The sequence below is a fragment of the Mixophyes fleayi genome, chromosome 10, assembly GCF_038048845.1.
Source record: "Mixophyes fleayi isolate aMixFle1 chromosome 10, aMixFle1.hap1, whole genome shotgun sequence".
In the NCBI taxonomy this organism is placed as follows: Eukaryota; Metazoa; Chordata; class Amphibia; order Anura; family Limnodynastidae; genus Mixophyes; species Mixophyes fleayi.
Genome location: NC_134411.1, coordinates 45,182,162 through 45,196,248, shown reverse-complemented (window position 1 = coordinate 45,196,248; position 14,087 = coordinate 45,182,162). Strand labels below are relative to the sequence as shown.

Sequence of the window (14,087 nt, the reverse complement as noted above, 5' to 3'; positions counted from 1 at the left end):
TTTTTAATACAGACCTGACCTTGGATGTCCTTCCTCTGAGCATAGTGTTATTGGTTTTCTGAAGAGTTTCTTGTACAGATGTTGTTCTTTTGCTTCATCTGATTGATGTTCTCTGGCTGGAGGGAGGAGGGGGGTTAACTAGGGATAGGATGTGCGTTGCTGCTTTGGCCATGTCCTGCCTTCTGTAGGTGGGTCTTAACCTCTTTCTTTGCCTCATATTTGGCCTTCTAGAAAAGGATGTATTGGTAAGTAAAGAATCCTGGTAGCATAAACTGTAGAAATACTGCACATAATCTATTATTATGATCTATTTGTTTAATCTAAATACTGCCCATTAAACACAGACCTTTGAACAAGGAAATATTCTGCTTTATGATTGTACAAAATAAAGGCTTAACTATATCTACCACCAAACAATGGACATCCTGCTCTTTATTTGTTCTCTATTCCCAATAAACCCAACTGGCCAGTGCCACAAGCAAACGTACAAAAGGTCACCCACTCTTGGCCTATTTAAAAGTATTGTACTTCTGCAGTAAAAAAAAAAAGCAGCATATCTTCATTTATTTCTTGCCATTCTTAAGTAATTATGAAAAAGATTGATAACTGTAAAATGGGTTTCCCATCTACTTTTTCAGGGGTGCTGCACATAGAAAACAGGAATTGGTTTCAGAACTGAAAAGGAATGGAGTGACTTTCGATGTACGGAAGCTGCACATTGGAGACTTTTTGTGGGTAGCCCAGGAGAAAGTCAAACCTGTACCAGGTTAGAGAACTATTGCTGGTGTTGGTTTGTAACAGGTGAATAAATAAATTAAAATAGGGAATAATCTAAACCTAAGCTTTTGTCAGCTTATTGGGAAAGTGTCCTGTGGACCCACATGACTTCCTACCAGTGCTGTATCAAGACTCGCCAGTACCCATGGCATGGAACCATTTCTGGTTCATAAACATTATATTTCTCATACCAGCCTCAATTACTTTCAAATCTTTTGATCTACACAGTTAACAATTCTATTAATATCTGCAGTAGCTTTTTAGGATCTGTAAAACTGGCTGTGGAAAGGCAGATTCACACAGTGAAGTAGTGATGCTAGAGATCTCACACCAGCACATTTGTGAGGAATTTGAATTTATATTGTAGTTCATTGAGCGTCATACACCACAGATAGCAGTTAACAGAAAAAAAAGATTTACATTTGCCGACGCCATTGCAGTTTAAGGTGCGTTATCTATTAAGTCATTTATTTATGTCTCCAATATTTGATATGGTGTTGTGTTCAAGCAGTGGTAGAGCAGAATGATAATTTTGTCCAGCAGCTCCCAATCCTACTTGTACACATACCTTTGTTTAATAGATTGTCCTCTTAAAATTGCATTGGCACCTTAAAAATAACTGTTTGATCTACAAAGTAATAGTAATAATTGTCTTAAAATAAAAATAAATAATATGTCATCACTTGAGAATCAGTTTAAATTTGTTCATACATTAGCATGGAAATGGTTGAGCATTATTAGAATGTGCATAGCCTAGTTCTCAAGAAGTGATCAACTTCATATACTCTGCATCGACTAACACATTATACTAGGAGTGTCTGACATATAAGGCCAATTCATTAAGGCACGCACGTAAATTGCATTTTTTTAAAACGCATGTAAATTGAGAATACGCATGTTTTTATTCAACTAAGGGCGGATCTGAAGATAGGTCTGTTGTTAAATATGGGTCTAGGTATGATCTGCTCTAACAATATCTGCAGGACACGTCCAATACATATGTGGAATAAAAAGACCTAAAAGAACGCACAGAAAAAAATGTCACCTGTTAATTTTGTCATTAATAACTAGATTATTAAGGGAAAATAAAACACCCACAGCAGTCATCACTAGTAATCAGCAGTTACACTAGACCTGTAGCTGAAGCAAGTAATACGACAGAAAATCACATACTTTTGAGAAGCTTGATTTGGATGTTGCTGTGTGCGCTTGAGCTTCACACACCCTTAATGTACATAGACTACGTGTATATGCCCATTCCCCTCTCCGTTCCGCCCATGAAAATGTAGGCTGTCGTAAGGGTTCTTTGCCCTCGAAGATGAATTGGATGTTGTTGTGTTCACTGGCATGTGATCCAGTTATGGACTTGCGCAGATCTATTTTACTCAAATTCTACTGCCCTCAGTAGGAATATCCAACTGTGAGAAACACTCTTAAGGTCCTGCTGCAGAGTTTTGGCTCCCAGGAGAAGGCCCCTTGGCAGGTGAAGCAGGTAGAAACACACTTCTCTAGAACAAGGAGCTTGTCTTGAGAGAATGACTAGTGATGGATAATTCTGTTGAATAGACTAGTGGGGGACAGAAATTATACTGATAGGATTGGAGACTGTAAACTAGTCAGTACAATACTATTCTATAAACGTAGCAACACTGTAATTTATCATTTATTATAGTTCATCTGTATAGTGCCACCATATTCGGCAGAGCATTCCAGAGAATTTTGAATGTTTTATATCAACCCTGCCCTGTTGGCGCTTACAGTCTAAATTCCCTACCGCACAATCAGCGTCTCACACTGGAGATTTCCTATATTAAATAAAATTTTACAGCAATTATCTAGTAGTTCATTAAAAGGACATCTGCTATCTTGCATAGTGGTTTGAAGCTTGAAAACCACAAAACCACATAAATTATACATGTGTTTTACAGGACAACTGCGCATACCGCAAGCACGAGAGCTAGTGTTAGATTATGTCATTGAGAGGAAGAGAATGGACGATCTTTGTGGAAGTATTATAGATGGCCGATTTCGGGAGCAAAAGGCAAGTCCCTTTTTTTTATTGTTAAAGTATAACTTCATCCAAAATGGAAAATTTATTTTTGGTGGAGTTCTGGAAGTTATACATAATTATTATTTGGAGTGCGGGGTTCCACCTGTTCTAGCAGGCCCGCCAATGTCTACCACAACTTGTGCTCTTCTTGCTCCTGTTGACAGCATGTAGTTGATTGAGAACAGTATGAAAAAAGCCCAACTTTGCCAGCTTGAAGTAGATCATAAGCGCAATAAAATTTGTTAACACTTTGTGATATCGAAAAACAAATTTGATATTGGGTTTGATATAATACATCAGATATATTATTCCTTCTCGCATATCAATGAAAATAGCAAAAACAATTGTTAAAATGCTCCCACAAAATCTGTCAGTACAAGCATGGTCAATGAAGAAAAGTACCCATCAACTTCTGAAGGAGATTTAATAATCAGCTAGCTAGTGCTGGTGACCGTCATCATCAGCATTTGATGCAAAAGACAGCTGTATATGTGACTTTGTGCTGGTTCCCTCCTCTGCATTTGCATGATTACGCCCTTACTGTACTCTCTGCCTATGTTAGGTAGCCCCTTCCCCACTCTATTTTGCCTCTCGAATTGTAGGGAGTTGCAAGTGTCAGATTCACGCATATGAAAGCGCTCTTTATGGGTATGTGCAGAGCAAATTTTTCTGAATTTTATGTTGTGCAAATGGGCATATAAAACCTTTGACCTGATCTGGCGCTAGGTAATTGAACTCAGCTGCTATAGGAAAAAGGGCTGTGATCCCTCTTAGGTATGGATATGCGAAAAAGCAAACAAATCCAAGCTCTATAATTCAACAGAACCAAATTGTCACTAAAGCAAGGGTAAACAAAAATCTAACAAAGATCACAAATTGGTACAAACACAGTTTAATCTTCCCAAATACTAACCACAATAGAACAGGATATTGGTGCACATATACTTAAACACTGTCAATGAAAATTCAACATGGACATTTACATGTCAGCAAAATCAATGTGTCATGGCACAGTGATCATTCAGGCTTTATAAATCTCTTGTTGATGTCCACTGTTCATTAGTAGAAAAAAACACTTGTGATTTTTCACACATTCCATTTAAACAGATACTGCAATCAACATATAATGTTTCTCCTCAATATATGTATGTATTGATACAAATAACCAATGACCTACACAAAAACATATATGATATATAACTATAAAAAAATACTTGCAACTTTTGAGAATCTCCTGAATGTTCCAAGTACAATGCCAGCACAATAGTTCAGATGGCAATGGACAAGAACAATGCAAAATAACCCCTGGCGCTGAATAGACTAAAATATATTATTCACTAGAGAGATGGTAGTACAATTCCTGCAGCTGTGAAGGACCTGAGTGTCATATAAATCAGCAAGAAATACAAACAAAATCACAGTGCTGGACATTGAATCACCACTGCTCCAACCATAAAATAATGAAGAGTTTGTGGACTTATGTAAAATTAACAAACATCTATTCACATCTAAACGAGATAAAACAGCTAAAAACAACACCTTCTAATTCATACAAATATATAAATTCTGATCAGTGCCCTGATCTATAAATTCTTCTAAATCATTAAAAATATAGCATTATTCTTTGATCGGTAAATATTAAATATTAAATCAGAGTATCATACCAATCGCCCGTATTGTGTTCTCTTTAGGAATTATATAATATGAATCAGTCTAAACATATAATACAATAGTCTTAAATATACCCAGTCACCGTTTTCACCAAAAGTCATTGTTTGCATATATACAATGTACCAGCAATTCCTCACGTATATTAGTTTTCCTGAGCAGAAGTAACCAGTTGTGATCACAACGAAATTTAGTAATCCATATAAGATGTAAAATTGGCAAGGAAATAAGTAGTCAGCATGTTAGTGTGTCCGGTCTTTAGCAAATGAATCGCAAATGCATGTGAATTTGGAAATGAAAGGAAGTAATTACCATGGGGTAAATGTCAGCTTTTAGCATATAATGCAAAGAGATACCATATATTTGGATCCAGCAGTCTTTTCAGTCTGTAGCACACCTCCACGATCTTGCTTCTCTATCCACCTGCAATTCTCTTAATATATATATTTCTTGATATGCAGAAATATATAAATTATGACAGTGTGTATACATACACACATATACATACACGTATATACATATACACATATATACACACATACACAGGTATATACACACATATACATACATATACACAAACACACACACACACAATATAATATATATGCAAAATAACATGTGCAATAGTTGTTCCACATATTACAGAGAACATATCTGTGTAGCAGAACAGTATACACTATACAGGCAGAGAAAACACAACAAGCTTTACTCATGACAACAGGCAGTAGAGGGCGCTGCAGGGAGCCAAATCGTTCCGGCAAGTCCGGTTTTCACCCACACCCTGGCTGTTTGCTAGTGTCTTTTAACCATTCATCCACCATATTGATTATTTTAATGTTAATGGAACTAGATGTAATCACAGCTTAGTAGTGTACATCTGTAATGGATATCCATTTCTCTTTCCATTTTGTGTGCCCATTGCACACATAAGTGGAATCTTTATATAACCACCTTTTATTTCACACTGCGGCCCGATGTAAGAGTCTTGGAAAAAAGATATTAGGTATCTTGATTTTGCTGTAACATCACTGAAATAAGTGTCCAAAGTAGTTATAGTAAAGCTGACCAGCCAAATTAACGCAGACACCTTTTGCATACGGAGAAATAATAGCAGGTAATTAGTATGCAAATGGAAATACTTCAAACTTTGCATCAGGCCCATTTCCGTCATTTGGAAAATCTGCAGAATGTTTTAAACATTGTATATGCATAGGTACATGGGCACCTTTCTAAACTTTTGCCATTCACAATGCAGTAAAAGACGCAGAGAGCAACTTTTGCATAAAATAGTAAATGTAGATGGTTGAGTTGGTTCTTTTCTGTATTACTTGTCTGTTTCTTTATTTAGTTCCGCCTGAAGCGGTGTGGTCTACACCATCCAATATACCTGGTGGAAAATTATGGGTCAGCACAACACCTGAGTATTCCGGAAACCACCTTGCAGCAAGCAATAGTGAACACACAGGTAATGAGTTCAGTATAAAATCAGAGGTCACAGTATGGTATAGCAATTTTGAATGAGTATAATTATACTTTAAAGTACAGGTCAGGTTTATACTCCTAATTAAATCTATCCACCTTTTGAAAGGAGCTCTCGGGCCACTGACCACTGGTTTACCGCACATTTCTATGGCACAAACTATGTGGTTGTCATTTCACCAAGTTGTATTTTATTGCATTAATGTCATCATTTCTGACTACAGATTGATTAAGCACACTCTGTATGCTTTCTCTGTATGTTCACAGATAAGCGCTCACATCTTCCAGTGGTACATAGCATTCAGCTCCTGCTTATGAACTGACAATTAGTGTGTTTTAATTTTTTAGGTGATAGATGGATTCTTTGTCAAGCGTACCAAGGATGTACGGGAGTCTGCTGCCTACTTGACAATAATGACCCGCTATCTGCAAAACATGTACTCGGTAAGAGCAGCATTGTATTCTCATTGGTCCAGTTATCTTTACCAGAGACTGACTCCCTTTTTCCAGTAGCACCAGCACAAAGCGTATATTATATTATGGTTTATGTGCCGCAAGTACTAGAAATGCTGGGTTTGTTTGTCCCCACCTCTATTACTGTTTTGTTTTTTTCAACACTAATTTGTGTTTTTTTATTTATAACAGAATAAAACCTTGCTGAGCTGCACCAAAGAGGAAGCCGGTAAATGTGAAGGGGTATTGCGCCATGATGCCCAGAGTTGTATTCTGATGGAGTTCAAAGAATTTAATGAGGGAGCTATGAAGAACAAGGTAACACAACTAATTTACAAAGTGTAACATACAAAACATACTAAAATGCAGAGGATCAAACAGCTTGATTTAGTTATCACCACCACACCCATTGCTTTAGTTATTGGTAGCGTGAGTACTACATAACTGAGATCTGCCGGTTATAAATATTACTGCACTGAGAGCTCATTTGCGCCAGAGCTCTCACTTAGCTAGTAGTAAGAATTGTTTATTTTGTGAAATCCTGATTGAAAGAAAATGAACCAGCGGTGACAGCCTTTGTATTTGTTTATTTACATTTTCATGATGCACTAAAAGTGCCAGCATGCCATGGGTATGCTGGCGCGTGTAGTATTTTAATATTATTTTAATTTGTCAGCTGATAGTAGAGGGATGATCCTGTTATTTTTCTTAACGTACATTGAGAGGCAATGTACTTTTAAAGAGGCGAAAGCTTTATGTGGCAGTATAATCCTAGAATGTTTGCATTCAGTTAGTGTTACAGCTTGTGCACTCAGACGATGTTTTATCCATCTCGGCTCTGTTCCGTTATTCGACAAGTGAAAGGAAGAGTGACAGATACTCACATAAGGAGCACACCAACATCTCTCCATAGAGATCAGTGATCTGCATGCAACCAATTACCAAAGTGGATGACTAAACAGGAACAATGTAGAACATGCTCTACTTATCCCTGACCCAGCTCAGTCATCCTCTTTTTTATGAATATGGCGATTATACACTGTAACGGCATCTCTCCAAAGATATCAATGATAACTGAGTATTGATCTTTCTCCGTTAACTTGTCAAAAATTCAACAGAGTTGAGAAGGATTAAAGTGGCACCTGTCTGTACATAATTAATAGTTAAAAAATGTGACTATGAAGAAGGAGGACAGATTATGTGAATTATTTCTAAATTAGCCGTGTGGATTAGCTGATTGTCATGTTTCTAAAATTAATCATTTACATAGCCATTCTCAGCTTCATCCTCCGCTTTTAGTGAAAGGTTTTTGTAAATCAGCTGTAAGGAGCTGGGCTCAACTTTTTAACTACCGTCTTAGCTACTTTAATAGAAACCATAGCGTGGTTTCACACACCTTCATGCACAGATGGTAAATAGCTTGAAGGCATAATTCTATATTGGCGACAAGATTGGAAGCTAAATGGTTTGTCAATATTTTGCGAAAAAATCAGTAAAGTATTTTTTCAATTGAAAAAAAAAATCACAAAAGTTATAAAAATTATATTCTAAATTGTACAATAAATGGGAATTATATAATGTATAGACAAACCTATAAGACTTCATTGAATTGTGGCATATAGAGTAAAACTACAAAAGCTTCTATCTTAGCGTATTGTGCCACACAACATAGAACATTATCATTCACAGACAGGGGCTGGCTGTGCTCGGGGCGGGGGGACATCTGCCCCCGGCCGCTACCTTGGGCGGGGTCAATGAGCTACCTGCATTTTGTTTTTCTTTTAATATGTTGTTAATAGGCTGCTGCAGTGAATCTTTCCCCTCAGGATAAAATTTGCTAGCCAGCCCCTGTTCACAGAAATTGCATGCAAATATTCTTCACTGGGATTATATCATGTGAGCAATGGCAAGTAAGCAGGTAGATATTGTCATCACAAGGCAGAGTCTTACCAAGATATGTAACCTTACTTTATACAGCTTGACTTGCTCTATCCAGCTCCTGGGTGACTTGGTTTGTTTCCAATACAGGCTCAGACAGTGAAAGAAGTGTTTGCTCGGCAGCTGATGCAGATAAGTGGGGTGAGCGGTGAGAAGGCAACTGCTGTCCTGGAAAGATACAACACCCCAGCCAGGTAATAGACAACTACATACATACACAAAGGAGATGGGGTTATTTAACCTTTGGGTGGGTGTCATGGTAAGATGCTCTAAATTCATGTGTTTTCATTGGATGACTGGATTTGAAAAAAAACCAAAAAAAAACGTAATCCTCGGATTCTGAAGACATTATCTTGCAGTTGACAAATGCGCCTATAAACACCAGGCATTCCTAACAAGCTTCCACAGCCACAAGAAATTGGCAATGCTAAGCACAGCAAACGTTATTGTAATACCCATCTGTGTATAGAAAAGCATTTATATATTATTTGTATTTATAATCCTTACATGTTAGTTTATCTGGCGATAAAGATGACTGGTGAACGCAGGCTGAAAGGACTCCTATTAATCTTCACTGTAATTGCGATATTTCAGATCTGTGATGGATTTAGATTCTCTGCTCTTCTGATCTGTGTCCCTGTCCAATGACTGGCAGCTCACAGAGCATGAGCACAGTCCCATCAGAAGATGTACCAGGTGTACTCCTGTCCAGACCAGTCTATCATCTACAGTGCATGATGAGTCCCCTCTGTACAGGATACAATCTCCACTTATGGCAAAGTGCTCACACAAGGCATGCCATAAACACTGGTTTCCCAGGTCAGAGTAATGGTGGAGAGCATGTTTTTTAGGCCTGCATGCACATCATCTGTTGGGTTTATTTGCCGCAAAAGTGATGTTACTGCTAAAACTAAACGCCATTACTCTCTCCCAATTCTCCTGGATCTCTTGGCTGCCTTTGACACCGTTGACCACTCTCTTCTCATACAAACACTACAATCCCTAGGTCTTCAAGACACTGTTCTATCCTGGTTCTCATCCTACCTTTCTAATCGCTCTTTCACTTTTAATTTCTCTGGGGCCACCTCTGCTCCGCTTCCTTTATCAATCTCTTGGAAATATAATAAATTCCTTTGGATTTCAGTAACATCTCTATGCGGATGATAACCAAATTTATCTATCCTCTCCTGATCTCTCGACATCTGTGTTGTCCCGTGTAACTGACTATGTTTCTGCCATATTATCCTGGATGTCCTCTCGCCAACTCAAACTTAATCTTTCTTAAACAGAGTTAATAATATTCCCACCCACCAACAAGAGCATACCTGACATTTCTATCTCTGTTGATAACATGACCATAAATCCCACCCCACAAGCTTGCTGCCTAGGTGTAATCCTTGACTCACACCTATCCTTTGTTCCCCACATTGACTCTATATCTAAATCATGCTACATACATCTAAAGAACATTTCCAGAATTCGGACATATCTCACGCAAGACACTGCAAAAACCTTAATTCATGCACTTATCATCTCCCGCATTGACTATTGCAATTCCCTCCTTACTAGTCTTCCCCAAAACAGACTCAAACCCCTACAATCTATTTTGCATGCTGCTGCAAGATTTATTATTTCTTGCAAATCGTTATTCCTTTGTTGAATCACTCTGTCAGTCTCTACACTGGCTGCCTGTTTTCTACCGAATCCAATATAAAATACTTTTACTAGCCTACAAGGCCATCAACAAAGCTGCACCTGCCTGCCCACACGGATATTTTATCAATACTTACAAATTCGTAATTTACATTCCATCACTAAATTGCGCCTTACTTCTCGTCCTTTCAAAACATTTGAAGCATTGTGCCTGTGCCAGGCATCAACGTCAGGTCTTATATCTAATATTTACTCTGAATTACTCGTTCCCTCTACTCCTCCTTGTGACCCTCATGAGTTGGCATGGGAACACGACCTGGGCTCACCACTTGATGCTGAGGAATGGTCGGAAATTCGGGAAAATGCTGCCTCTAGCTAAATTTGTGTCAGAATAAAAGAAAATATACCGTATATACTCGAGTATAAGTCGACCCGAATATAAGCCAAGGCACCTAATTTTACCACAAAAAAACGGGAAAACTTATTGACTCGAGTATAAGCCTAGGGTGGGAAATGCAGCAGCTACTGGTAATTTTTTTTTACTTTACTTTTATACATTCAGCTGAGACCCCATGCTTCCACTACAGTGGAAGCACATTCATTAGAAGCAGCAGGATTGGGGGTTAAGGTGATGGGCAAGGAAATGGATAATACACTGAATAAATGCAGTGGTATACAGTAAAACAGTATGTGAAAACAAGCAAACAGTATGTGAAATCAAACAAGTAATACTGCTACTGAAATAGTAATTGGATGTGCCGATAAACAGATGGATCTGCAGTACTTGTGTCTGCAAGGTAGGCGTTATAGGTGCACAGTGGAATAGTGTTCAAAGTGGAATAATGTTTAAAAGGTAGTGACTTCCAGTCTTGCAGCTGTGGCGATATTGTGCAATTACCTTTAGATGGTAGTAAATGTGCTTAAGCTACCATCATGCGGGATGCCTTGGATGCTGAGTAGGGTCCTGACTGTTGTCGGCTGTGTGTGGTGTGAACCGGTCTGCCCGTGGACGACTGCTGATGATGGGGTCGGGCGGGCGCTGGTGTTCCGGTCAGGCTGTGTGGCTGGACGCCGGGCGTTGTGTGACCTCCCTGCTGCCTGTTTCCGATGAGAGCTGCTGCACGCGCATGCGCGGTATGTGAATACCCGGGGATATAGAGTAAAAAGGGCTAAGGAGTGGGTGATTTTCATTGTGATCCTGGAGCATTACTCGAGTATAAGCCGAGGGGGGCTTTTTCAGCACAAAAAATGTGTTGAAAAACTCGGCTTATACTCGAGGATATACGGTATATAAACTTCTCTTCAGGTGGTATTGTGTTCCTACTCGTCTACAAAAGATATGTCTGACTCTTCCGACAGATGTTGACGTTTTTGCTCTGGCGCAGGCTCATTCTTACACATATGGTGGGACCAGGGCTGCCAAGAGGAATTCAGGGCCCCGGTACAACAAATTCATCGGGCCCCCCTTATAGTTGAGTAAGCAAAAAAAAATTGCGCCGTAAGGCGGTGCAAAATTTTTCATGGGTATGGTCACACAATTGGGGGCGTGGCAATGCGCCATTGGGGCGTAGCTAGCACAATAAAATCACTAGGTCCTGAATTCCCCGGTGCGTGACATTTGTCCAAGCACTCCTGACTTTCAGGACATCTAGCACCCTTGTGTAGTATAGGAAGAATGCAGTGTGTACAGAAAGAGTTCAGTCTTGGCCTGCGCCCACTGGGCTCACCAAACATTGGCATTGTCCCTACTAGAATCACAACATTTCACACACTATGCTGCTCTGTCCTACCTGTTCTTCTCACTTTTACCACATGTGGCTGCTGGTTTCTTTAGTTGAGGCTTGTCCGGATCCTGGAATGTTGGAGGACCTATTTGGAAAAAAAATGGCTACATTTAGAAAATTACAGCCAGCCCCACCGTTAAATCATTAACATCCATGATTAATAATTAGGCCTTCCTCCAGCCCCAACATTAAAATAGTATTCCCATTACCCTGCAAACAAAATAGCAGCCATTAATTAGCCACCATCTACCTCACACACACTACATTGCCAAAAGCTTGGTGCCATCACACACACACTACTGTGCTCCTTCATCATCACCACGCTATGCCCCCTTATGATCACACTGCGCCCTCCATGCTGCCTTTGCCCCTTTCTTAAATCCCCTGTGCCATGCTGCTTGTCCCTCGTTTTTTAACCCCTCTGTGTCATACTGCTATTGTCCCTCCTTTCTTTAACCCGTGTCATGCTGCTATTGTCCCTCCTTTCTTTAACCCCTCTGTCATATTTTCCTCCCTTCACTTACCTTTACTTCTCTCTTCTTTCTTGTCTTCTCTGCTGCTCTGTGCTCCATTCTGACTGAATGCTGGGCGTGACATGATGATGTCACACCCGGCATTCAGTCAGCCTGGAGCAATGGAGCACAGAGCAGCATAGAGGAGGGACGCCGGCGCCGCAATCACGTGAGTATGTTTTTTGTTTTTTTTTTAACTACCCTGCTCCCCCCACCAACGACCGAGCCACCCCCCCGCCGTAAGAAAAAAAAAAAGAAAAGAAAATCGTCAGCGCGAGGATCCGGTCCGGGCCCCCTGACATGCCCGGGTAATTAGTACCCGCTCCCCCCCCTCTCGGCGGCCCTGGGTGGGACTGTCCGAAATTGATCCCCTTCTGGCGTGAAATCAAATCTTTGATAGAAACAGTGATCCAAATTCCCTTGCCCTTCGACCCTAAATTCTTCCTTCTACCCCTCGGGTTTCCCATGGCCACTAGTCACTAAAACAAACTTGTCCGCCACATCATTTTAGCGGCCACATGCCAAATTGCCATAGAATGGAAGCAAGTCGCTCCTCCCGCACTTATCTCTGTTACTAATAGGATTTGGCAAACTCATCGGATGGAGTACATGACTAGAATTATAAGAAACACAGCCAAATCTTTTAACACGGTCTGGGACCCATGGATGGCATTCTTCAAATACCACTCCCCGTTTACTTAGTCTTACTTAGTCATACTCCACACCCATCTGCAACTCTTCCACTCCTCGTCTCATTGCTCTAAATTCGTGGGTGATCTTTACCACACCACCCCCTCCCCTCCTTTACCTATCTCTTCTTCACTTTTCTCTTTCTTTTTCTCTCTCTTTCATATCTTTGCTTACTTTTTCTTTTAAATATAAAAATATACCGGTCTTTCTTTCACATTATCTAATAGAATCTGACCAATTTCCTCTCCGATACGTGGAGAGCTATGTTCTATTAATTTAAGTATTGATTGTTTTTTGTTTGATACAACATGTAATTGTATTGTATTGTTTATCCTATGTGACCGTTAATAAGCACTTGTTTTAAAAAATAAAATAAAAAAACAAAGCTGCACCAACATACATCTCCTCTCGTCTCAAAATATCTCCCAACTCGGCAACTCCGTTCTGCACAAGATCTGCGTCTCTCATCCACCCTCATTACATCCTCCCATTCCCAGTTACAGTACTTTTTTCGGGCTGCACCCACTCTATGGAATTCTCTCCCTCGCACAATAAGACTCTCTTCTGGTCTACAAACTTTCTAGCGTTCTCTAAAAACCCACCTCTTCAGACAAGCTTATAATATTCCTCAACCACCCTCTTAACCTCACTACCTTACCCTATTACTTACACAATTTCACACAAGACAACTACCCCCTGACCAACATTGTTGTGTGACAGGATCATTTAGCCTATGAGTCACTTTTACCTTTACAGCCTGGCTGGGCCGAAATGCAAAATGTAGACTTAGCCTCATGTGTCAAACTCCCATTGTCCCATAAATTGTAAGCTTGCGAGCAGGGCCTTCTCACCTCTTTGTCTGTTTTACCCAGTTTGTTTATTAGTTTACTATGTTTGTCCCCAATTGTAAAGCGCTACGCAATATGTTGGTGCTATATAAATAAATGATGATGTTATTCAGCTATTTTCACTTACTGCCATTTTGCTTATGTGCAAATCTCACAACTTTCCCATCCACTTTGCTACTGGAAAAAGTTAATAAAGGATTCTCCTCCTGTATAAACTTTCCTCCTGATCCCATGG

General features: G+C 39.7%; 1 protein-coding gene across 5 annotated transcripts in view; it reads left to right on the top strand.

Annotated features, from left to right (window-relative positions):
* Positions 1–14,087, top strand: part of MUS81 (MUS81 structure-specific endonuclease subunit) — a 109,003-nt gene that overhangs the window by 92,473 nt on the left and 2,443 nt on the right. For all 5 annotated transcript variants that reach the window (XM_075188642.1, XM_075188641.1, XM_075188639.1 and 2 more), the window contains 6 exons: positions 639–766; positions 2,706–2,818; positions 5,844–5,960; positions 6,323–6,418; positions 6,620–6,745; positions 8,456–8,559. In XM_075188642.1, coding sequence (XP_075044743.1) covers positions 639–766; positions 2,706–2,818; positions 5,844–5,960; positions 6,323–6,418; positions 6,620–6,745; positions 8,456–8,559 — 684 coding nt within the window. The remainder of the gene's footprint in view (positions 1–638; positions 767–2,705; positions 2,819–5,843; positions 5,961–6,322; positions 6,419–6,619; positions 6,746–8,455; positions 8,560–14,087) is intronic.